At 55.9% G+C, this 25,419-nt stretch overlaps 1 protein-coding gene across 1 annotated transcript in view; it reads left to right on the forward strand.

The window, feature by feature from the left end:
- The window catches only part of LOC137360284 (transient receptor potential cation channel subfamily V member 5-like), a 105,826-nt gene extending 83,064 nt beyond the window's left edge, over positions 1–22,762 (forward strand). The window contains exons 4-11 of the mRNA XM_068025778.1: positions 4,411–4,533; positions 6,878–7,018; positions 7,170–7,268; positions 11,722–11,894; positions 15,159–15,305; positions 19,035–19,247; positions 19,399–19,485; positions 22,682–22,762. Coding sequence (XP_067881879.1) covers positions 4,411–4,533; positions 6,878–7,018; positions 7,170–7,268; positions 11,722–11,894; positions 15,159–15,305; positions 19,035–19,247; positions 19,399–19,485; positions 22,682–22,762 — 1,064 coding nt within the window. The remainder of the gene's footprint in view (positions 1–4,410; positions 4,534–6,877; positions 7,019–7,169; positions 7,269–11,721; positions 11,895–15,158; positions 15,306–19,034; positions 19,248–19,398; positions 19,486–22,681) is intronic.
- Positions 22,763–25,419: the final 2,657 nt, after the last annotated feature.

Raw genomic sequence — 25,419 nt, forward strand, 5'->3', positions numbered from 1 at the left:
CGGGTAGTGAGTGTGAACTGGGGACTGGGGAGTGAGTGTGAACTAGAGACCGGGTAGTGAGTGTGAACTGGAGACCGGGTAGTGAGTGTGAACTGGAGACAGGGGAGTGAGTGTGAACTGGAGACAGGGGAGTGAGTGTGAACTGGGGACTGGGGAGTGAGTGTGAACTGGGGACCGGGGAGTGAGTGTGAACTGGGGACCGGGGAGTGAGTGTGAACTGGGGACCGGGGAGCGAGCGTGAACCGGGGACCGGGGAGTGAGTGTGAACCGGAGACCGGGGAGTGAGTGTGAACCGGGGACCGGGGAGTGAGTGTGAACTGGGGACCGGGGAGTGAGTGTGAAGTGGAGACCTGGGAGTGAGTGTGAACTGGGGAGCGGGGAGTGAGTGTGAACTGGAGACCGGGGAGTGAGTGTGAACTGGAGACCGGGGAGTGAGTGTGAACCGGGACCAGGGAGTGAGTGTGAACTGGGGACCGGGGAGTGAGTGAAACGGGACCAGGGAGTGAGTGTGAACTGGGGACCGGGGAGTGAGTGTGAACTGGAGACCGGGGAGTGAGTGTGAACTGGAGACCGGGGAGTGAGGGTGAACTGGGGAGCGGGGAGTGAGTGTGAAATGGAGACCGGGGAGTGAGTGTGAACTGGAGACCAGGGATATGAGTGTGAACTGGAGACCGGGGAGTGAGTGTGAACCAGAGACCGGGGAGTGAGTGTGAACCGGAGACCGGGGAGTGAGTGTGAACCGGAGACCGGGGAGTGAGTGTGAACCGGAGACCGGGGAGTGAATGTGAACTGGGGACCGGGGAGTGAGTGTGATCTGGAGACCAGGGAGTGAGTGTGAACCGGGGACCGGGGAGTGAGTGTGAACTGGAGACTGGGTAGTGAGGGTGAACTGGAGACTGGGGAGTGAGTGTGAACCGGAGATGGGGAGTGAGTGTGATCTGGAGACCAGGGAATGAGTGTGAACCGGGGACTGGGGAGTGAGTGTGAACTGGAGACCGGGGAGTGAGTGTGAACGGGGGATGGGGAGTGAGTGTAATCTGGAGATCAGGGAGTAAGTGTGAACCGGAGATCGAGGAGTATGTGTGAACTGGGGACCGGGGAGTGAGTGTGAACTGGAGACTGGGGAGTGAGTATGAACTGGAGACCGGGGAGTGAGTGTGAACGGGGGCTGGGGAGTGAGTGTAATCTGGAGATCAGGGAGTAAGTGTGAACCGGTGATCGAGGAGTGTGTGTGAACTGGAGACCGGGGAGTGAGTGTGAACCGAAGACCGGAGAGTGAGTGTGAACCGGAGACCGGGGAGTGAGTGTGATCCAGAGATCAAGGAGTAAGTGTGAACTGGGTACAGGGGAGTGAGCGTGAACCGGGGACCGGGGAGTGAGTGTGAACCGGAGACCGGGGAGTGAGTGTGAACCGGGGACCGGGGAGTGAGTGTGAACTGGGGACCGGGGAGTGAGTGTGAACTGGAGACCTGGGAGTGAGTGTGAACTGGGGAGCGGGGAGTGAGTGTGAACTGGAGACCGGGGAGTGAGTGTGAACTGGAGACCGGGGAGTGAGTGTGAACCGGGACCAGGGAGTGAGTGTGAACTGGGGACCGGGGAGTGAGTGAAACGGGACCGGGGAGTGAGTGTGAACTGGAGACTGGGGAGTGAGTGTGAACTGGGGACCGGGGAGTGAGTGTGAACTGGGGAGCGGGGAGTGAGTGTGAAATGGAGAGCGGGGAGTGAGTGTGAAATGGAGACCGGGGAGCGAGGGTGAACCGGGACCGGGGAGTGAGTGTGAACCGGTGACCAGGGAGTGAGTGTGAACTGGAGACCGGGGAGTGAGTGTGAACCAGGACCAGGGAGTGAGTGTGAACTGGGGACTGGGGAGTGAGTGTGAAACGGAGACCGGGGAGTGAGTGTGAAACGGAGACCGGGGAGTGAGGGTGAACTGGAGTCGGGGAGTGAGTGTGAACTGGAGTCCAGGGAGTGAGTGTGAACGGGGGATGGGGAGTGAGTGTGATCTGGAGATCAGGGAGTAAGTGTGAACCGAAGACCGGGGAGTGAGTGTGAACCGGAGACCGGGGAGTGAGTGTGAACTAAGGACTGGGGAGTGAGTATGAAATGGGGACTGGGGAGTGAGTGTGAACCGGAGACCAGGGAGCGAGTGTGAACTGGAGACCGGGGAGCGAGTGTGAACTGGAGACCGGGGAGCGAGTGTGAACTGGAGACCGGGGAGCGAGTGTGAACTGGAGACCGGGGAGCGAGTGTGAACTGGAGACCGGGGAGCGAGTGTGAACTGGAGACCGGGGAGCGAGTGTGAACTGGAGACCGGGGAGCGAGTGTGTTCTGGGGACAGGGGAGTGAGTGTGAACCGGGGACAGGGGAGTGGGTGTGAACTAGAGACCGGGTAGTGAGTGTGAACCGGGGAGCGGGGGGTGAGTGTTAACCGGAGACCGGGGAGTGAGTGTGAACCGGAGACCGGGGAGTGAGTGTTAACCGGAGACCGGGGAGTGAGTGTGAACTGGGGACCGGTGAGTGAGTGTTAACCGGAGACCGGGGAGTGAGTGTGAACTGGGGACTGGTGAGTGAGTGTTAACCGGAGACCGGGGAGTGAGTGTGAACTGGGGACTGGTGAGTGAGTGTTAACCGGAGACCGGGGAGTGAGTGTGAACTGGGGACTGGTGAGTGAGTGTTAACCGGAGACCGGGGAGTGAGTGTGAACCGGAGACCGGGGAGTGAGTGTTAACCGGAGACTGGGGAGTGAGTGTGAACTGGGGACTGGTGAGTGAGTGTTAACCGGAGACCGGGGAGTGAGTGTGAACTGGGGACTGGTGAGTGAGTGTTAACCGGAGACCGGAGAGTGAGTGTGAACCGGAGACCGGGGAGTGAGTGTGAACCGGAGACCGGGGAGTGAGTGTGAACCGGAGACCGGGGAGTGAGTGTGAACTGGGGACTGGTGAGTGAGTGTTAACCGGAGACCGGGGAGTGAGTGTGAACTGGGGACTGGTGAGTGAGTGTTAACCGGAGACCGGGGAGTGAGTGTGAACCGGAGACCGGGGAGTGAATGTTAACCGGAGACCGGGTAGTGAGGGTGAACCGGAGACCGGGGAGTCAGTGTGAACCGGAGACCGGGTAGTGAGTGTTAACCGGAGACCGGGGAGTGAGTGTGAACCGGAGACCGGGGAGTGAGTGTTAACCGGAGACTGGGGAGTGAGTGTGAACTGGGGACTGGTGAGTGAGTGTTAACCGGAGACCGGGGAGTGAGTGTGAACTGGGGACTGGTGAGTGAGTGTTAACCGGAGACCGGGGAGTGAGTGTGAACCGGAGACCGGGGAGTGAGTGTTAACCGGAGACCGGGTAGTGAGGGTGAACCGGAGACCGGGGAGTGAGTGTGAACCGGAGACCGGGGAGTGAGTGTTAACCGGAGACCGGGGAGTGAGTGTGAACTGGGGACTGGTGAGTGAATGTTAACCGGAGACCGGGGAGTGAGTGTGAACCGGAGACCGGGGAGTGAGTGTTAACCGGAGACCGGGTAGTGAGGGTGAACCGGAGACCGGGTAGTGAGTGTTAACCGGAGACCGGGGAGTGAGGGTGAACCGGAGACCGGGTAGTGAGTGTGAACTGGGGACTGGTGAGTGAGTGTTAACCGGAGACTGGGGAGTGAGTGTGAACCGGAGACCGGGGAGTGAGTGTTAACCGGAGACCGGGTAGTGAGGGTGAACCGGAGACCGGGGAGTGAGTGTGAACCGGAGACCGGGTAGTGAGTGTTAACCGGTGACCGGGGAGTGAGTGTGAACTGGGGACTGGTGAGTGAGTATTTCAGTTGAATAGTAACCCCGTGTATTTGTCACCCATCTTGTAATGTCGAAGGCTGGGACACCATCCAGGACAAAGCAGCCCGCTCGATTGGCACCCCATCCACAAACATTCACTCCCTCCACCACCGACACACAGTGACAGCAGTGTGTACCATCTACAAGATGCACTGCAGCAATGCACCAAGGTTCCTTCGACAGCAACGCGCAAACCCGCGACCTCTACCACCTAGAAGGACGAGGGCAGCAGATACATGGGAACTCCACCACCTGCAAGTTCCCCTCCAAGTCACACACCATCCTGACTTGGAACTATATCACCGTTCCTTCAGTGTCGCTGGGTCAAAATCCTGGAACTCCCTTCCTAACAGCACTGTGGGGGTACTTACACCCCAAGGACTGCAGTGGTTCAAGAAGGCAGCTCACCACCACCTTCTCAAGGGCAATTAGGGATGGGCAATAAATGCTGGCCTGGCCAGTGACGCCCACATCCCATGAATGAATGAAAAATATTTATTCCAGCAATTTAGCGGGTGTCTGTGTGTTGAGTAATCTCTGAGCTGGTCAGCAGCTCTGTGTTCAATGACACTAACCTGCTCTCCCTCGACCACAGGTGCCCTTGGGGAGACTGTATTACACATCGCCACTTTGTACAGTAACTATGAAGCTGCACGAATGATCTTGGACGCTGCTCCAGAGCTGGTGAATGAAATGGCCGTTTCTGAGCTCTACAAAGGTATGCTGGTGGTTTTTAATTGAATACTTGTGCAATCCCTCAGTACTGACCCTCCGACAGTGCGGCACTCCCTCAGTACTGACCCTCTGACAGTGCAGCACTCCCTCAGTACTGACCCTCCGACAGTGCGGCACTCCCTCAGTGCTGACCCTCCGACAGTGCGGCGCTCCCTCACTACTGACTCTCCGACAGTGCGGCGCTCCCTCAGTACTGACTCTCCGACAGTGCGGCGCTCCCTCAGTACTGACCCTCTGACAGTGCAGCACTCCCTCAGTACTGACTCTCCGACAGTGCGGCGCTCCCTCAGTACTGACTCTCCGACAGTGCGGCACTCCCTCAGTACTGACCCTCCGACAGTGCAGCACTCCCTCACTACTGACTCTCCGACAGTGCGGCGCTCCCTCAGTACTGACCCTCCGACAGTGCAGCACTCCCTCACTACTGACTCTCCGACAGTGCGGCGCTCCCTCAGTACTGACCCTCTGACAGTGCGGCGCTCCCTCAGTACTGACCCTCTGACAGTGCAGCACTCCCTCAGTACTGACCCTCTGACAGTGCGGCGCTCCCTCAGTACTGACCCTCTGACAGTGCAGCACTCCCTCAGTACTGACTCTCCGACAGTGCGGCGCTCCCTCAGTACTGACTCTCCGACAGTGCAGCACTCCCTCAGTACTGACCCTCTGACAGTGCGGCGCTCCCTCAGTACTGACCCTCTGACAGTGCAGCACTCCCTCAGTACTGACTCTCCGACAGTGCGGCGCTCCCTCAGTACTGACTCTCCGACAGTGCGGCACTCCCTCAGTACTGACCCTCCGACAGTGCAGCACTCCCTCACTACTGACTCTCCGACAGTGCGGCGCTCCCTCAGTACTGACCCTCCGACAGTGCAGCACTCCCTCACTACTGACTCTCCGACAGTGCGGCGCTCCCTCAGTACTGACCCTCTGACAGTGCGGCGCTCCCTCAGTACTGACCCTCTGACAGTGCAGCACTCCCTCAGTACTGACCCTCTGACAGTGCGGCGCTCCCTCAGTACTGACCCTCTAACAGTGCAGCACTCCCTCAGTACTGACTCTCCGACAGTGCGGCGCTCCCTCAGTACTGACTCTCCGACAGTGCAGCACTCCCTCAGTACTGACCCTCTGACAGTGCGGCGCTCCCTCAGTACTGACCCTCTGACAGTGCAGCACTCCCTCAGTACTGACTCTCCGACAGTGCGGCGCTCACTCAGTACTGACTCTCCGACAGTGCGGCGCTCCCTCAGTGCTGACCCTCTGACAGTGCAGCACTCCCTCAGTACTGACCCTCCGACAGTGCGGCGCTCCCTCAGTACTGACCCTCTGACAGTGCAGCACTCCCTCAGTACTGACCCTCCGACAGTGCGGCGCTCCCTCAGTACTGACCCTCTGACAGTGCGGCGCTCCCTCAGTACTGACTCTCCGACAGTGCAGCACTCCCTCAGTACTGACCCTCCGACAGTGCAGCACTCCCTCAGTACTGACCCTCTGACAGTGCGGCGCTCCCTCAGTACTGACCCTCCGACAGTGCGGCGCTCCCTCAGTACTGACTCTCCGACAGTGCGGCACTCCCTCAGTACTGACCCTCCGACAGTGCGGCGCTCCCTCAGTACTGACTCTCCGACAGTGCGGCACTCCCTCAGTACTGACCCTCCGACAGTGCGGCGCTCCCTCAGTACTGACTCTCCGACAGTGCGGCACTCCCTCAGTACTGACCCTCCGACAGTGCGGCACTCCCTCAGTACTGACTCTCCGACAGTGCAGCACTCCCTCAGTACTGACTCTCCGACAGTGCAGCACTCCCTCAGTACTGACTCTCCGACAGTGCGGCACTCCCTCAGTACTGACCCTCCGACAGTGTGGCACTCCCTCAGTACTGACTCTCCGACAGTGCGGCGCTCCCTCAGTACTGACCCTCTGACAGTGCAGCACTCCCTCAGTACTGACCCTCCGACAGTGCGGCGCTCCCTCAGTACTGACCCTCCGACAGTGCGGCGCTCCCTCAGTACTGACCCTCTGACAGTGCAGCACTCCCTCAGTACTGACTCTCCGACAGTGCAGCACTCCCTCAGTACTGACTCTCCGACAGTGCAGCACTCCCTCAGTACTGACTCTCCGACAGTGCAGCACTCCCTCAGTACTGACCCTCCGCAAGTCCAGCACTCCCTCAGTACTGACCCTCCGACAGTGCAGCACTCCCTCAGTACTGACTCTCCGACAGTGCGGCACTCCCTCAGTACTGACCCCCCGACAGTTGTGTAGGGTTGGGTGATGTTTGCTGGTGTTTAATCTGAGTCGACAATTCCTCGTGCTGTTGTGTTTCCCAGGTGAGACGCCCATGCACATCGCAGTGATAAATCAGGACATGAAGCTGGTGAGGGCGATGATCTCACAGGGGGCGGACGTGAGGTCTCCCCGTGCAACTGGCACCTACTTCACAAGAGGCCCAAAGAATCTTCTGTACTTCGGTGAGTGAGGAGGGCCCAGGAGAGGGAGGGGCTGAGGTTTTGAGGGGTGTGGTGGAAGGGAGGGAGAGAGGGGAGATGGATTGGGGGAAATGGAGGGCTGGGAGAGAGTATCCTGAAACAAATCTTGAATTGGTCTCCTTTTCCCTATTAGGGGAGCATATCCTGTCTTTTGCTGCCTGCATCGGGAATGAAGAGATTATCCGCCTTCTGATCCAGAGTGGGGCTGACATCAAGGCACTGGACACCCTCGGTGAGTGTTGAGAATTGGGCTGGAGATTACAGTGGGAGTGAACGGGAAGGGGTTTGGGTCCATTGGGATTGTGTATAGTGGGAGTGAACGGGAAGGGGTTTGGGTCCATTGGGATTGTGTACAGTGGGAGTGAACGGGAAGGGGTTTGGGTCCATTGGGATTGTGTATAGTGGGAGTGAACGGGAAGTGGTTCGGGGTCCAGTGGGATTGTGTACGGTGGGAGTGAACGGGATGGGGTTTGGGTCCATTGGGATTGTGTACAGTGGGAGTGAACGGGATGGGTTTTGGGTCCATTGGGATTGTGTACAGTGGGAGTGAACGGGAAGGGGTTTGGGTCCATTGGGATTGTGTACAGTGGGAGTGAACGGGAAGGGGTTTGGGTCCATTGGGATTGTGTACAGTGGGAGTGAACGGGAAGGGGTTTGGGTCCATTGGGATTGTGTATGGTGGGAGTGAACGGGAAGGGGTTTGGGTCCATTGGGATTGTGTACAGTGGGAGTGAACGGGAAGGGGTTTGGGTCCATTGGGATTGTGTACAGTGGGAGTGAACGGGAAGGGGTTTGGGTCCATTGGGATTGTGTATAGTGGGAGTGAACGGGAAGGGGTTTGGGTCCATTGGGATTGTGTACAGTGGGAGTGAACGGGAAGGGGTTTGGGTCCATTGGGATTGTGTATAGTGGGAGTGAACGGGAAGTGGTTCGGGGTCCAGTGGGATTGTGTACAGTGGGAGTGAACGGGATGGGGTTTGGGTCCATTGGGATTGTGTACAGTGGGAGTGAACGGGATGGGTTTTGGGTCCATTGGGATTGTGTACAGTGGGAGTGAACGGGAAGGGGTTTGGGTCCATTGGGATTGTGTACAGTGGGAGTGAACGGGAAGGGGTTTGGGTCCATTGGGATTGTGTATGGTGGGAGTGAACGGGAAGGGGTTTGGGTCCATTGGGGTTGTGTACAGTGGGAGTGAACGGGATGAGTTTTGGGTCCATTGGGATTGTGTACAGTGGGAGTGAACGGGAAGGGGTTTGGGTCCATTGGGATTGTGTACGGTGGGGGTGAACGGGAAGGGGTTTGGGTCCATTGGGATTGTGTACAGTGGGAGTGAACGGGAAGGGGTTTGGGTCCATTGGGATTGTGTACAGTGGGTGTGAACGGGAAGGGGTTTGGCGTCCATTGGGATTGTGTATGGTGGGGGTGAACGGGAAGGGGTTTGGGTCCATTGGGATTGTGTACAGTGGGTGTGAACGGGAAGGGGTTTGGCGTCCATTGGGATTGTGTATGGTGGGTGAGAACGGGAAGGGGTTTGGGTCCATTGGGATTGTGTACAGTGGGAGTGAATGGGAAGGGGTTTGGCGTCCATTGGGTTTGTGTACGGTGGGTGTGAACGGGAAGGGGTTTGGGTCCATTGGGTTTGTGTACGGTGGGTGTGAACGGGAAGGGGTTTGGGTCCATTGGGATTGTGTAGAGTGGGTGTGAACGGGAAGGGGTTTGGCGTCCATTGGGTTTGTGTACAGTGGGTGTGAACGGGAAGGGGTTTGGAGTCCATTGGGATTGTGTGCAGTGGGAGTGAACGGGAAGGGGTTTGGGATTGTGTGCAGTGGGAGTGAACGGGAAGGGGTTTGGGTCCATTGGGATTGTGTATGGTGGGAGTGAACGGGAAGGGGTTTGGGATTTTGTGCAGTGGGAGTGAACGGGAAGGGGTTTGGGTCCATTGGGATTGTGTATGGTGGGAGTGAACGGGAAGGGGTTTGGAGTCCATTGGGATTGTGTACAGTGGGAGTGAACGGGAAGGGGTTTGGGATTGTGTGCAGTGGGAGTGAACGGGAAGGGGTTTGGGTCCATTGGGATTGTGTATGGTGGGAGTGAACGGGAAGAGGTTCGGGGTCCATTGGGATTGTGTACAGTGGGAGTGAACGGGATGGGATTTAAGTCCATTGGGAATGTGTGCAGTGGGAGTGAACGGGAAGGGGTTCGGCGTCGATTGGGATTGTGTACAGTGGGAGTGAACGGGAAGGGGTTTGGAGTCCATTGGGATTGTGTACAGTGGGAGTGAACAGGAAGGGGTTTGGAGTCCATTGGGATTGTGTACGGTGGGAGTGAAAGGGAAGGGGTTTGGAGTCCATTGGGATTGTGTACGGTGGGAGTGAACGGGAAGGGGTTTGGAGTCCATTGGGATTGTGTACAGTGGGAGTGAACGGGAAGAGGTTATTTATTTATTTTTATTTAGAGATACAGCACTGAAACAGGCCCTTCGGCCCACCGAGTCTGTGCCGACCAACAACCACCCATTTATACTAATCGTACATTAATCCCATATTCCCCACCACATCCTCACTGTTCTCCTACCACCTACCTACACTCGGGGTAATTTACAATGGCCAATTTACCTATCAACCTGCAAGTCTTTGGCTGTGGGAGGAAACCGGAGAACCCAGCGGAAACCCACGCGGTCACAGGGGGAGCTTGCAAACTCTGCACAGGCAGTACCCAGAATTGAACCCGGGTCACTGGAGCTGTGAGGCTGCGGTGCTAACCACTGCGCCACTGTGCCGCCCCGAGTTTGGGTTTGGGTCCATTGGGATTGGGATTGTGTACAGTGGGAGTGAACGAGAAGGAGTTTGGGTTTAGGATTGTGTATGGTGGGAGTGAACGGGTAGGGGGTTTGGGTCCATTGGGATTGGGATTGTGTACAGTGGGAGTGAATGGGAAGGAGTTTGGGATTAGGATTTTGTACAGTGGGAGTGAAGGGGAAGGAGTTTGGGATTAGGATTTTGTACAGTGGGAGTGAAGGGGAAGGAGTTTGGGATTAGGATTTTGTACAGTGGGAGTGAACGGGAAGGAGTTTGGGATTAGGATTGTGTACAGTGGGAGTGAAGGGGAAGGAGTTTGGGATTAGGATCGTGTACAGTGGAGTGAACGGGAAGGGTGTTTGGGTCCATTGGGATTGTGTACAGTGGGAGTGAACAGGAAGGGGTTTGGAGTCCATTGGGATTGTGTACAGTGGGAGTGAACGGGAAGAGGTTATTTATTTATTTTTATTTAGAGATACAGCACTGAAACAGGCCCTTCGGCCCACCGAGTCTGTGCCGACCAACAACCACCCATTTATACTAATCGTACATTAACCCCATATTCCCCACCACATCCTCACTGTTCTCCTACCACCTACCTACACTCGGGGTAATTTACTATGGCCAATTTACCTATCAACCTGCAAGTGTTTGGCTGTGGGAGGAAACCGGAGAACCCGGAGGAAACCCACGCGGTCACAGGGGGAGCTTGCAAACTCTGCACAGGCAGTACCCAGAATTGAACCCGGGTCACTGGAGCTGTGAGGCTGCGGTGCTAACCACTGCACCACTGTGCCGCCCCGAGTTTGGGTTTGGGTCCATTGGGATTGGGATTGTGTACAGTGGGAGTGAACGAGAAGGAGTTTGGGTTTAGGATTGTGTACAGTGGGAGTGAACGAGAAGGAGTTTGGGATTAGGATTTTGTACAGTGGGAGTGAACGGGAAGGGTGTTTGGGATTAGTATTGTGTACAGTGGGAGTGAAGGGGAAGGAGTTTGGGATTAGGATTTTGTACAGTGGGAGTGAACGGGAAGGAGTTTGGGATTAGGATTGTGTATGGTGGGAGTGAACGGGTAGGGGGTTTGGGTCCATTGGGATTGTGTACAGTGGGAGTGAACGGGAAGGAGTTTGGGATTAGGATTGTGTACAGTGGGAGTGAAGGGGAAGGAGTTTGGGATTAGGATTGTGTATGGTGGGAGTGAACGGGTAGGGGGTTTGGGTCCATTGGGATTAGGATTGTGTACAGTGGGAGTGAAGGGGAAGGGTGTTTGGATCCATTGGGATTGTGTACAGTGGGAGTGAACGGGAAGGGGTTTGGGATTAGGATTTTGTACAGTGGGAGTGAAGGGGAAGGAGTTTGGGATTAGGATTGTGTACAGTGGGAGTGAACGGGAAGGGTGTTTGGGATTAGGATTTTGTACAGTGGGAGTGAAGGGGAAGGAGTTTGGGATTAGGATTTTGTACAGTGGGAGTGAAGGGGAAGGAGTTTGGGATTAGGATTTTGTACAGTGGGAGTGAATGGGAAGGAGTTTGGGATTAGGATTTTGTACAGTGGGAGTGAAGGGGAAGGAGTTTGGGATTAGGATTTTGTACAGTGGGAGTGAAGGGGAAGGAGTTTGGGATTAGGATTTTGTACAGTGGGAGTGAAGGGGAAGGAGTTTGGGATTAGGATTGTGTACAGTGGGAGTGAATGGGAAGGAGTTTGGGATTAGGATTTTGTACAGTGGGAGTGAAAGGGAAGGAGTTTGGGATTAGGATTTTGTACAGTGGGAGTGAACGGGAAGGGTGTTTGGATCCATTGGGATTGTGTACAGTGGGAGTATTCAGTGCTGAGTGAACATTTGCATGTATTGTCTCCTTGTCCTTTCCCCTCTCTCTCCCTCTCCAGGTAACACTGTCCTACATGTCCTCACTCTACAACCCAACAAAACTATTGCGTGTCAGGTGTACGATTTCATCCAGTCCTTTGATGAAGCAGAGAACGGGATCACTGCCGAAATGATCCCAAACAAGGATGGTCTTACTCCCATTAAACTGGCTGCTGTGGAAGGCAATATTGTGGTGAGAGTACAATGGGTGTGTGAATGTGTGTATGTGAATGAACGTGTGTGTGAATGAACATGTGTGTATGTGTGTGAGTGAACGTGTGTGTGTATGTGAATGAACGTGTGTGGGTGTGTGAATGAACGTGGGTGTGTGTGAGTGAACGTGTGTGTGTATGTGAATGAACATGTGTGTGTGTGTGAATGAACGTGGGTGTGAATGAACGTGTGTGTGTGTGTGTGTGTGTGTATGTGAATGAACGTGTGTGGGTGTGTGAATGAACGTGGGTGTGTGTGAATGAACGTGGGTGTGTGTGTGAATGAACGTGTGTGGGTGTGTGAATGAACGTGTGTGTGTGTGTGAATGAACGTGGGTGTGAATGAACGTGTGTGGGTGTGTGAATGAACGTGGGTGTGTGTGTGAATGAACGTGTGTGGGTGTGTGAATGAACGTGTGTGTGTGTGTGTGTGAATGAACGTGGGTGTGAATGAACGTGTGTGTGTGTGTGTGAATGAACGTGTGTGGGTGTGTGAATGAACGTGTGTGGGTGTGTGAATGAACGTGGGTGTGTGTGAGTGAACGTGTGTGTGTATGTGAGTGAACGTGTGTGTGTATGTGAATGAACATGTGTGTGTGTGCGAATGAACGTGGGTGTGTGTGAGTGAACGTGTGTGTGAATGAACGTGTGTGTGAATGAACGTGTGTGTGTGTGTGTGTGTGTATGTGAATGAACGTGTGTGGGTGTGTGAATGAACGTGGGTGTGTGTGTGTGAATGAACGTGGGTGTGTGTGAGTGAACGTGTGTGTGTGTGTGAATGAACGTGTGTGTGTGTGTGAATGAACGTGTGCGTGTGTGTGTGTGTATGTGAATGAACGTGTGTGTGTGAATGAACGTGTGTGTGCATGTGAATGAACATGTGTGTGTGCATGTGAATGAACATGTGTGTGTGCGTGAATGAACGTGTGTGTGTGTGTGTGAGTGAACGTGTGTGTGTGTGTGAGTGAACGTGTGTGTGTGTGTGAGTGAACGTGTGTGTGTGTGAATGAACATGTGTGTGTGTGAATGAACGTGTGTGTGAGTGTGAGTGAACGTGTGTGTGTGTGTGAGTGAACGTGTGTGTGTGTGTGAATGAACGTGTGTGTGTATGTGAATGAACGTGTGTGTGAGTGTGAATGAACGTGTGTGTGTGTGTGTGTGTGAGTGAACGTGTGTGTGTGTGTGTGAATGAACGTGTGTGTGAGTGTGAATGAACGTGTGTGTGTGTGAGTGAACGTGTGTGTGTGTGAATGAACGTGTGTGTGTGTGAATGAACGTGTGTGTGAGTGTGAGTGAACGTGTGTGTGTGTGTGAGTGAACGTGTGTGTGTGTGAATGAACATGTGTGTGTGTGAATGAACGTGTGAGTGAACGTGTGTGTGTGTGTGAGTGAACGTGTGTGTGTATGTGAATGAACGTGTGTGTGTGTGAATGAACGTGTGTGGGTGTGTGAGTGAACGTGTGTGTGTGTGTGAATGAACGTGTGTGTGTATGTGAATGAACGTGTGTGTGAGTGTGAATGAACGTGTGTGTGTGTGTGAGTGAACATGTGTGTGTGTGTGTGTGTGTGTGTGAGTGAACGTGTGTGTGTGTGTGTGTGTGAATGAACGTGTGTGTGTGAGTGAACGTGTGTGTGTGTGTGTGTGTGTGTGTGTGTGTGTGTGTGTGAGTGTGAATGAACGTGTGTGTGTGTGTGAATGAACGTGTGTGAGTGTGAATGAACGTGTGTGTGTGTGTGTGTGTGTGTGTGTGAGTGTGAATGAACGTGTGTGTGAATGAACGTGTGTGTGTGAGTGAACGTGTGTGAATGTGTGTAAGGTTTGTGACTGTATCTGTGGTTCATACTCTGAAATTAGTTCCCTCACTCTCTCTTCTGTAATCATCTCAGAGGGTGAAGGGTCGGACTCTTGGCTTTGAGGTCAGGGGTTTGGCTCAGAGGTCGGGGGTTTGGCTGAGAGGTCAGAGGTTTGGCTGAGAGGTCAGAGGTTTGGTGAGGGGTCGGGGGGTTTGGTGAGGGGTCGGGGGTTTGGCTGAGGGGTCGGGGGTTTGGCTGAGGGGTCGGGGGATTGGCTGAGGGGTCGGGGGTTTGGCTGAGGGGTCAGGGGTTTGGCTGAGGGGTCGGGGGTTTGGTCGGGGGGTTTGGCCGAGGGGTCGGGGGTTTGGCCGAGGGGTCGGGGGTTTGGCTGAGGGGTCGGGGGGTTTGGCCGAGGGGTCGGGGGTTTGGCCGAAGGTCGGGGGTTTGGCTGAGGGGTCGGGGGTTTGGCCGAAGGTCGGGGGTTTGGCCGAGGGGTCGGGGGGTTTGGCTGAGGGGTCGGGGGGTTTGGCCGAGGGGTCGGGGTTTGGCCGAGGGGTCGGGGGGTTTGGCTGAGGGGTCGGGGGGTTTGGCCGAGGGGTCGGGGGTTTGGCCGAAGGTCGGGGGTTTGGCTGAGGGGTCGGGGGTTTGGCCGAAGGTCGGGGGTTTGGCCGAGGGGTCAGGGGTTTGGCCGAGGGGTCGGGGGTTTGGCCGAGGGGTCGGGGGTTTGGCTGAGGGGTCGGGGGTTTGGCCGAGGGGTCGGGGTTTGGCTGAGGGGTCAGGGGTTTGGCTGAGGGGTCGGGGGTTTGGCCGAAGGTCGGGGGTTTGGCTGAGGGGGTCGGGATTTGGCCGAGAGGTCGGGGTTTGGCCGAGGGGTCGGGGTTTGGCCGAGGGGTCGGGGGTTTGGCCGAAGGTCGGGGGTTTGGCCGAGGGGTCGGGGTTTGGCCGAGGGGTCGGGGGTTTGGCCGAAGGTCGGGGGTTTGGCCGAGGGGTCGGGGGTTTGGCCGAGGGGTCGGGGGTTTGGCTGAGGGGTCGGGGGTTTGGCTGAGGGGTCGGGGGTTTGGCCGAGGGGTCGGGGTTTGGCTGAGGGGTTGGGGGTTTGGCTGAGGGGTCAGGGGTTTGGCTGAGGGGTCGGGGGTTTGGCCGAAGGTCGGGGGTTTGGCTGAGGGGGTCGGGGTTTGGCCGAGAGGTCGGGGTTTGGCCGAGGGGTCGGGGGTTTGGCCGAGGGGTCGGGGGTTTGGCCGAGGGGTCAGGGGTTTGGCCGAGGGGTTGGGGGTTTGGCTGAGGGGTCGGGGGTTTGGCCGAAGGTCGGGGGTTTGGCTGAGGGGGTCGGGGTTTGGCCGAGGGGTCAGGGGTTTGGCTGAGGGGTCGGGGGTTTGGTGAGGGGTCAGGGGTGAGTGCGAGACTTTTGATCGCTGAATTTGTTGACTTTGATTGAGGTCATTAATTCTCAGATGTTTCAGCACTTGATGAATAAAAGACGATTGATACAATGGACTTTCGGGCCCATCACCAACTGCTTGTACAATCTCTCCGAAATCGACTCGTGGGGAGAAGATTATTCCGTTCTCGAGCTCGTGGTTTCCAGCAAAAAAGATGAGGTATATTCACAGACTGGATCAATCACCTCAGCTGTACACAGACAGTCAAACAACCATCCCTTCAAATCCAGAAACAATCCTGGATCATTGGGATTGTGTATGGTGGGAGTGAACGGGAAGGGGTTTGGGTCCATTGGGATTGTGTACAGTGGGAGTGAACGGGGAGGGGTTTGGGTCCATTGGGATTGTGTACAGTGGGGGTGAACGGGAAGGGGTTTGGGTCCATTGGGATTGTGTACAGTGGGGGTGAACGGGAAGGGGTTTGGGTCCATTGGGATTGTGTACAGTGGGGGTGAACGGGGAGGGGTTTGGGTCCATTGGGATTGTGTACAGTGGGGGTGAACGGGAAAGGGTTCGGGTCCATTGGGATTGTGTACAGTGGGGGTGAACGGGGAGGGGTTTGGGTCCATTGGGATTGTGTACAGTGGGGGTGAACGGGAAGGGGTTTGGGTCCATTGGGATTGTGTACAGTGGGGGTGAACGGGAAGGGGTTTGGGTCCATTGGGATTGTGTACAGTGGGGGTGAACGGGGAGGGGTTTGGGTCCATTGGGATTGTGTACAGTGGGGGTGAACGGGAAGGGGTTTGGGTCCATTGGGATTGTGTACAGTGGGAGTGAACGGGAAGGGGTTCAGGTCCATTGGGATTGTGTACGGTGGGAGTGAACGGGAAGGGGTTTGGGTCCATTGGGATTGTGTACGGTGGGAGTGAACGGGAAGGGGTTTGGGTCCATTGGGATTGTGTGCGGTGGGAGTGAACGGGAAGGGGTTTGGGTCCATTGGGATTGTGTGCGGTGGGAGTGAACGGGAAGGGGTTTGGGTCCATTGGGATTGTGTGCGGTGGGAGTGAACGGGAAGGGGTTTGGGTCCATTGGGATTGTGTACGGTGGGAGTGAACGGGAAGGGGTTCGGGGTCCATTGGGATTGTGTACGGTGGGAGTGAATGGGAAAGGGTTCGGGGTCCATTGGGATTGTGTACGGTGGGAGTGAACGGGAAGGGGTTTGGGTCCATTGGGATTGTGTACGGTGGGAGTGAATGGGAAGGGGTTGGATCCATCGGGATTGTGTATGGTGGAGAGTGAACGGGAAGGGGTTTGGGTCCATTGGGATTGTGTACAGTGGGGGTGAACGGGGAGGGGTTTGGGTCCATTGGGATTGTGTACAGTGGGGGTGAACGGGAAGGGGTTTGGGTCCATTGGGATTGTGTACAGTGGGAGTGAACGGGAAGGGGTTCAGGTCCATTGGGATTGTGTACGGTGGGAGTGAACGGGAAGGGGTTTGGGTCCATTGGGATTGTGTACGGTGGGAGTGAACGGGAAGGGGTTTGGGTCCATTGGGATTGTGTGCGGTGGGAGTGAACGGGAAGGGGTTTGGGTCCATTGGGATTGTGTGCGGTGGGAGTGAACGGGAAGGGGTTTGGGTCCATTGGGATTGTGTGCGGTGGGAGTGAACGGGAAGGGGTTTGGGTCCATTGGGATTGTGTACGGTGGGAGTGAACGGGAAGGGGTTCGGGGTCCATTGGGATTGTGTACGGTGGGAGTGAATGGGAAAGGGTTCGGGGTCCATTGGGATTGTGTACGGTGGGAGTGAACGGGAAGGGGTTTGGGTCCATTGGGATTGTGTACGGTGGGAGTGAATGGGAAGGGGTTGGATCCATCGGGATTGTGTATGGTGGAGAGTGAACGGGAAGGGGTTTGGGTCCATTGGGATTGTGGACGGTGGGAGTGAACGGGAAGGGGTTTGGGTCCATAGAAATTGTGTGCCGTGGGAGTGAATGGGAAGAGGTTTGGGTCCATTGGGATTGTGTACGGCGGGAGTGAACGGGAAGTGGTTTGGGTCCATTGGGAATGTGTACGGCAGGAGTGAACAGGTAGGGGTTTGGGTCCATTGGGAATGTGTACGGCAGGAGTGAACAGGTAGGGGTTTGGGTCCATTGGGATTGTGTGCAGTGGGGGTGAACGGGAAAGGGTTCGGGTCCATTGGGATTGTGTACAGTGGGGGTGAACGGGGAGGGGTTTGGGTCCATTGGGATTGTGTACAGTGGGGGTGAACGGGAAGGGGTTTGGGTCCATTGGGATTGTGTACAGTGGGGGTGAACGGGAAGGGGTTTGGGTCCATTGGGATTGTGTACAGTGGGGGTGAACGGGGAGGGGTTTGGGTCCATTGGGATTGTGTACAGTGGGGGTGAACGGGAAGGGGTTTGGGTCCATTGGGATTGTGTACAGTGGGAGTGAACGGGAAGGGGTTCAGGTCCATTGGGATTGTGTACGGTGGGAGTGAACGGGAAGGGGTTTGGGTCCATTGGGATTGTGTACGGTGGGAGTGAACGGGAAGGGGTTTGGGTCCATTGGGATTGTGTGCGGTGGGAGTGAACGGGAAGGGGTTTGGGTCCATTGGGATTGTGTGCGGTGGGAGTGAACGGGAAGGGGTTTGGGTCCATTGGGATTGTGTGCGGTGGGAGTGAACGGGAAGGGGTTTGGGTCCATTGGGATTGTGTACGGTGGGAGTGAACGGGAAGGGGTTCGGGGTCCATTGGGATTGTGTACGGTGGGAGTGAATGGGAAAGGGTTCGGGGTCCATTGGGATTGTGTACGGTGGGAGTGAACGGGAAGGGGTTTGGGTCCATTGGGATTGTGTACGGTGGGAGTGAATGGGAAGGGGTTGGATCCATCGGGATTGTGTATGGTGGAGAGTGAACGGGAAGGGGTTTGGGTCCATTGGGATTGTGTACAGTGGGGGTGAACGGGGAGGGGTTTGGGTCCATTGGGATTGTGTACAGTGGGGGTGAACGGGAAGGGGTTTGGGTCCATTGGGATTGTGTACAGTGGGAGTGAACGGGAAGGGGTTCAGGTCCATTGGGATTGTGTACGGTGGGAGTGAACGGGAAGGGGTTTGGGTCCATTGGGATTGTGTACGGTGGGAGTGAACGGGAAGGGGTTTGGGTCCATTGGGATTGTGTGCGGTGGGAGTGAACGGGAAGGGGTTTGGGTCCATTGGGATTGTGTGCGGTGGGAGTGAACGGGAAGGGGTTTGGGTCCATTGGGATTGTGTGCGGTGGGAGTGAACGGGAAGGGGTTTGGGTCCATTGGGATTGTGTACGGTGGGAGTGAACGGGAAGGGGTTCGGGGTCCATTGGGATTGTGTACGGTGGGAGTGAATGGGAAAGGGTTCGGGGTCCATTGGGATTGTGTACGGTGGGAGTGAACGGGAAGGGGTTTGGGTCCATTGGGATTGTGTACGGTGGGAGTGAATGGGAAGGGGTTGGATCCATCGGGATTGTGTATGGTGGAGAGTGAACGGGAAGGGGTTTGGGTCCATTGGGATTGTGTACGGTGGGAGTGAATGGGAAGGGGTTGGATCCATCGGGATTGTGTATGGTGGAGAGTGAACGGGAAGGGGTTTGGGTCCATTGGGATTGTGGACGGTGGGAGTGAACGGGAAGGGGTTTGGGTCCATAGAAATTGTGTGCCGTGGGAGTGAATGGGAAGAGGTTTGGGTCCATTGGGAATGTGTACGGCAGGAGTGAACAGGTAGGGGTTTGGGTCCATTGGGAATGTGTACGGCAGGAGTGAACAGGAAGTGGTTTGGGTCCATTGGGAATGTGTACGGCAGGAGTGAACAGGTAGGGGTTTGGGTCCATTGGGATTGTGTACGGTGGAAATGACTGTTCCAAGGGGAATGTTTGTTCCCTGTTCTCATTGCTTTTTCCTGACTGAATTTCCCTATCTCAGGCACTCCGGATCCTGGACCTTGCTCCTCTTCAGCGTCTGATTAGTTTGAAGTGGAATAAATATGGGAAGTATTATTTCTGGATTCTGACCTTCCTCTACCTGGTTTACATTATCACCTTTACTCTCTGTTGTGCTTATCGCCCATTAAAAATGCGGAAAGGAAACATCACGGACCCAAGGGACACAACTATCTTGGTTCAAAGAAATCTGCAGGTGAGAGACGGTTACTCAGCTGTGAGGGTGAGTTTATCGGTGTGAGGATCTGTGTCAGTGTGGGTGAGTGTCTGTATGTAATTATATTTGTGCACTGACACTGCCTGTGTGTTAATCACCCTGACCCGAGTGTCTCTGTGTTTGTTAACAGGAAGCATATACTGGGAAGGAGGACCATATTCGACTAGTCGGAGAGATTGTTAGTGTCTTTGGTGCGCTTGTGATACTTCTATTAGAGGTAAATATTAATCCAGCTCCCTCACACTGTCACTCAGTAACCCCTCTCCCCCCAGCACCCTGTGTTACTGACTGTATCTCTACTGATGTTAATCCAGCTCCCTCACACTGTCACTCAGTAACCCCTCTCCCCCAGCTCCCTGTGTTACTGACTGTATCTCTACTGATGTTAATCCAGCTCCCTCACACTGTCACTCAGTAACCCCTCTCCCCCCAGCGCCCTGTGTTACTGACTGTATCTCTACTGATGTTAATCCAGCTCCCACACACTGTCACTCAGTAACCCCTCTCCCCCAGCTCCCTGTGTTACTGACTGTATCTCTACTGATGTTAATCCAGCTCCCTCACACTGTCACTCAGTAACCCCTCTCCCCCCAGCACCCTGTGTTACTGACTGTATCTCTACTGATGTTAATCCAGCTCCCTCACACTGTCACTCAGTAACCCCTCTCCCCCCAGCACCCTGTGTTACTGACTGTATCACTACTGATGTTAATCCAGCTCCCACACACTGTCACTCAGTAACCCCTCTCCCCCAGCACCCTGTGTTACTGACTGTATCTCTACTGATGTTAATCCAGCTCCCACACACTGTCACTCAGTAACCCCTCTCCCCCAGCTCCCTGTGTTACTGACTGTATCTCTACTGATGTTAATCCAGCTCCCTCACACTGTCACTCAGTAACCCCTCTCCCCCCAGCACCCTGTGTTACTGACTGTATCTCTACTGATGTTAATCCAGCTCCCACACACTGTCACTCAGTAACCCCTCTCCCCCCAGCACCCTGTGTTACTGACTGTATCACTACTGATGTTAATCCAGCTCCCACACACTGTCACTCAGTAACCCCTCTCCCCCCAGCACCCTGTGTTACTGACTGTATCTCTACTGATGTTAATCCAGCTCCCTCACACTGTCACTCAGTAACCCCTCTCCCCCCAGCACCCTGTGTTACTGACTGTATCACTACTGATGTTAATCCAGCTCCCACACACTGTCACTCAGTAACCCCTCTCCCCCAGCACCCTGTGTTACTGACTGTATCTCTACTGATGTTAATCCAGCTCCCACACACTGTCACTCAGTAACCCCTCTCCCCCAGCTCCCTGTGTTACTGACTGTATCTCTACTGATGTTAATCCAGCTCCCTCACACTGTCACTCAGTAACCCCTCTCCCCCCAGCACCCTGTGTTACTGACTGTATCTCTACTGATGTTAATCCAGCTCCCTCACACTGTCACTCAGTAACCCCTCTCTACCCAGCGCTCTGTGTTACTAACTGTATCTCTACTGATGTTAATCCAGCTCCCTCACACTGTCACTCAGTAACCCCTCTCCCCCCAGCGACCTGTGTTACTGACTGTATCTCTACTGATGTTAATCCAGCTCCCTCACACTGTCACTCAGTAACCCCTCTCCCCCCAGCACCCTGTGTTACTAACTGTATCTCTACTGATGTTAATCCAGCTCCCTCACACTGTCACTCAGTAACCCCTCTCCCCCCAGCACCCTGTGTTACTGACTGTATCTCTACTGATGTTAATCCAGCTCCCTCACACTGTCACTCAGTAACTCCTCTCCCCCCAGCGCCCTGTGTTACTGACTGTATCTCTACTGATGTTAATCCAGCTCCCTCACACTGTCACTCAGTAACCCCTCTCCCCCCAGCACCCTGTGTTACTGACTGTATCTCTACTGATGTTAATCCAGCTCCCTCACACTGTCACTCAGTAACCCCTCTCCCCCAGCACCCTGTGTTACTGACTGCATATCTACTGATGTTAATCCAGCTCCCTCACACTTTCACACAGTAACTCCTCTCTCCCCAGCGCCCTGTGTTACTGACTGTATCTCTACTGATGTTAATCCAGCTCCCTCACACTGTCGCTCAGTAACCCCTCTCCCCCCAGCGACCTGTGTTACTGACTGTATCTCTACTGATGTTAATCCAGCTCCCTCACACTGTCGCTCAGTAACCCCTCTCCCCCCAGCGACCTGTGTTACTGACTGTATCTCTACTGATGTTAATCCAGCTCCCTCACACTGTCACTCAGTAACCCCTCTCCCCCCCAGCACCCTGTGTTACTGACTGTATCTCTACTGATGTTAATCCAGCTCCCTCACACTGTCACTCAGTAACCCCTCTCCCCCCAGCACCCTGTGTTACTGACTGTATCTCTACTGATGTTAATCCAGCTCCCTCACGTTGTCACTCAGTAGCCCCTCTCTCCCCGCAGCGCCCTGTGTTACTGACTGTATCTCTACTGATGTTAATCCAGCTCCCTCACACTGTCAGTCAGTAACCCCTCTCCCCCCAGCGCCCTGTGTTACTGACTGTATCTCTACTGATGTTAATCCAGCTCCCTCACACTGTCACTCAGTAACCCCTCTCCCCCCAGCACCCTGTGTTACTGACTGTATCTCTACTGATGTTAATCCAGCTCCCTCACACTGTCACTCAGTAACCTCTCTCTCCCCCAGCGCCCTGTGTTACTGGCTGTATCTCTACTGATGTTAATCCAGCTCCATCACACTGTCACTCAATAACCCCTCTCCCCCCCAGCACCCTGTGTTACTGACTGTATCTCTACTGATGTTAATCCAGCTCCCTCACACTGTCACTCAGTAACCCCTCTCTCCCCCCCAGCGCCCTGTGTTACTGACTGTATCTCTACTGATGTTAATCCAGCTCCCTCACACTTTCACTCAGTAACCCCTCTCCCCCCAGCGCCCTGTGTTACTGACTGTATCTCTACTGATGTTAATCCAGCTCCCTCACACTGTCACTCAGTAGCCCCTCTCTCCCCCCAGCGCCCTGTGTTACTGACTGTATCTCTACTGATGTTAATCCAGCTCCATCACACTGTCACTCAGTAACCCCTCTCCCCCCAGCGCCCTGTGTTACTGACTGTATCTCTACTGATGTTAATCCAGCTCCCTCACACTGTCACTCAGTAACCCTTCTCCCCCAGCACCCTGTGTTACTGACTGTATCTCTACTGATGTTAATCCAGCTCCCTCACACTGTCACTCAGTAACCCCTCTCTCCCCCCAGCGCCCTGTGTTACTGACTGTATCTCTACTGATGTTAATCCAGCTCCCTCACACTGTCACTCAGTAACCCCTCTCCCCCAGCTGTCAGTGTCCTCTCTGTGATTCGGGATAACTCCTCTTCCCATTTCACCCCCATTTTAGATTCCGGACATTCTGCGATTTGGAGCCAAAAGATACTTTGGGAAAACAGTGCTTGGAGGTCCTTTCCACGTCATCATGTGAGTAATCCCAGCAGGTGATTCACATCCCCCTCACCCCCCTCTCTCCGTCACCCCCCTCCCCCCATCACCCCCTCCCGCTTCTCCCCCTCTCTCCGTCACCCCCTCCCTCTGTCTCCCAATCCTCCGTCTCCCCCCTCTCTGTCTCCCCCCTCTCTGTCTCCCCCTCTCTGTCTCCCCCCTCTCCGTCCTCCCCCGCCCCGTCACCCCAACCCCTAACCCCCCACACCCCCCTCCCCCCGTCTCCCCCCACCCTCCTCCACAAATTCCCCCCCCACCCAACCACCCCCCCAACCACTCCCCCTCTCCACAGTCCCTCACTCCATCACCCCCTCTCCGTCACCCCCTCTCTCCGTCTCTCCCTCTCCTCCATCTCCCCCTCCTCCGTCTCCCCTCTTTCTGTCTCCCCCCTCTCTCCTCTCTCCGTTATCCCTCTCTCCGTTATCCCCTCTCTCCGTCTCTCCCTCTCTCCGTCTCTCCCTCTCTCCATCTCCCCCGCCCTCTGTCTCCCACTCCCTCCGTCTCCCCTCTCCGTCTACCTCTCGTCGTATCGCACTCTCTGTCTCCCCCTCTCCACCTCCTCCTCTCTCCGGTTCCCACCCTCTGCATCTCCCCCACACTCTGCGTCTCCTCCCCCTCTCTCTCTCACTCTTCCCACTCTCTCTCTCTCACTCTCCCCCTCTCTCTCTCACTCTCCCCCTCTCTCTCTCATCACTCTCCTCCCTCTCTCTCTCCCCTTCTCTTTCTCTCCCTCTTTCTCTACTCTCTGTCTGTCTCTCCCCCTCTCTCCTTCCTTGTCTCTCTATCTCCCCTCTCTTCTTCCCTCTCTTTGTCTCTCTCTCTCAATCTCGCCCATCTCTCTCCCTCTCTCTCTCTCTATCTTCCCCCCCTCACTCTCATTCTCCCCTCTCTCCCTCCCTGTCTCTCTCCCTTCCCTCTCTCTCTCCCACTCACCCTGCTTTCTCTCTCTCCCCTCCCCCTCTCTCTATCTCTCCCTCTCTCCTCCATCTCTCTCTCTCTCCCTCTCTCTGTCCCTCCCTCCCTCCCTCTCTCCTCCCTCCCTCTTTCCCTCCCCCTCTCTCTCTTTCTCCCTCTTTTTCTCCCCTCCTCTCTCCCTCTCACTCTCCCTCTCCCTCCCACTCTCCCCCTCTCCCACTCCCTCCCACTCTCCCCCCTCTCTTTCCTCTTTCCTCCCCTCTCCCTCCCTCTCACCCTCCCTCCCTCTCCCTCTCTTTTTCCCTCTCTTTCTCCCCTCTCCCTCTCTCCCTCTCCTCCCTCCTCTCTCCTTCTCTCTCCCTCTCTCCTCTTCCCTCCCTCTCTCTCTCTCTCCTCGTCCCTCTCTCTCCTCCCTGTCACTCACTCTCCCTCCCTCTCTCCCACCCCCTCTGTCCTCCCTCCTCTCTTCCCTCCCTCCCTCTCTTCCTCTCCTCCCTCTCTCTCTCTCCCTCCCTGTCCCCTCCCCTCTCTCTCTCTCCCTCTCTCTCTCCTCTCCCCTGTCTCTCTCCCTCCCTCTCTCTCCTTCCCTCTCTCTCCCTCCCTCCCTCTCTCTTCCCTTCCCCTCCCTCCCTCCTCCCTCCCTCCTCTCCTCCCCCCTCCTCCCTCTCTCCTCTCCCTCCCTTCCCTCTTCCTTCCTCCCTCTCCATTCCCCTCCCTCTCCCTCCCCTCCCTCCCTCTCTCCCTCCCTCTCTCTCTCTCTCCCTCTCCCTGTCTCTCTCCTTCCTCCCTCTCCATTCCTCTCTCTCCCTTCCCTCCCTCCCTCTCTCCCTCCCACTCCCTCTCTCTCCCTCCCTCTCTCCCTCCCTCTCTCTCCCTCCCTCTCTCTCTCTCTCTCCCTCCCTCTCTCTCTCTCTCTCCCTCTCCCTGTCTCTCTCCCTTCCTCCCTCTCCATTCCCTCCCTCTCCCTTCCTCCCTCCCTCTCTCCTCCCTCTCTCTCCCTCCCTCTCTCTCTCTCTCCCTCTCCCTGTCTCTCTCCCTTCCTCCCTCTCCATTCCCTCCCTTTCCCTCCCCTCCCTCCCTCTCTCCCTCCCTCTCCCTCCCTCCCTCTCCCTCTCCCTCCCCTCCCTCTCTCTCTCTCTCCCTCTCCCTGTCTCTCTCCCTTCCTCCCTCTCCATTCCCTCCCTCTCCCTCCCCTCCCTCCCTCTCTCCCTCCCTCTCCCTCTCTCTCTCTCCCTCCCTCTCTCTCTCCTCTCTCCCTGTCTCTCTCCTTCCTCCCTCTCCATTCCCTCCCTTTCCCTCCCCTCCCTGTCCTCTCCTCCCTCTCTCTTCCTCCCTCTCTCTCTCTCTCCCTCTCCCTGTCTCTCTCCTTCTCCCTCTCCATTCCCTCCCTTTCCCTCCCCTCCCTGTCTCTCTCCCTCCTCCCTCTCTCTCCCTCCCCTCTCTCTCTCTCTCCCTCTCCCTGTCTCTCTCCCTTCCTCCCTCTCCATTCCCTCCCTTCCCTCCCTCCCTCCTCTCTCCCTCCCTCTCCTCCCCTCCCTCCCTCTCTCCCTCCCTCTCCCTCTCTCTCACCTTCCCTCCTCCCTCCCTCTCCTCCCTCTCTCTCCCTCCTCTCTCTCTCTCTCTCCCCTCTCCCTGTCTCTCTCCCTTCCTCCCTCTCCATTCCCTCCCTCTCCCTCCCCTCCCTCCCTCTCTCCCTCCCCTCCCTCTCTCTCCCTCCCTCTCCCA

The sequence above is a fragment of the Heterodontus francisci genome, unplaced genomic scaffold (assembly GCF_036365525.1).
Source record: "Heterodontus francisci isolate sHetFra1 unplaced genomic scaffold, sHetFra1.hap1 HAP1_SCAFFOLD_1241, whole genome shotgun sequence".
NCBI classification, from domain to species: domain Eukaryota; kingdom Metazoa; phylum Chordata; class Chondrichthyes; order Heterodontiformes; family Heterodontidae; genus Heterodontus; species Heterodontus francisci.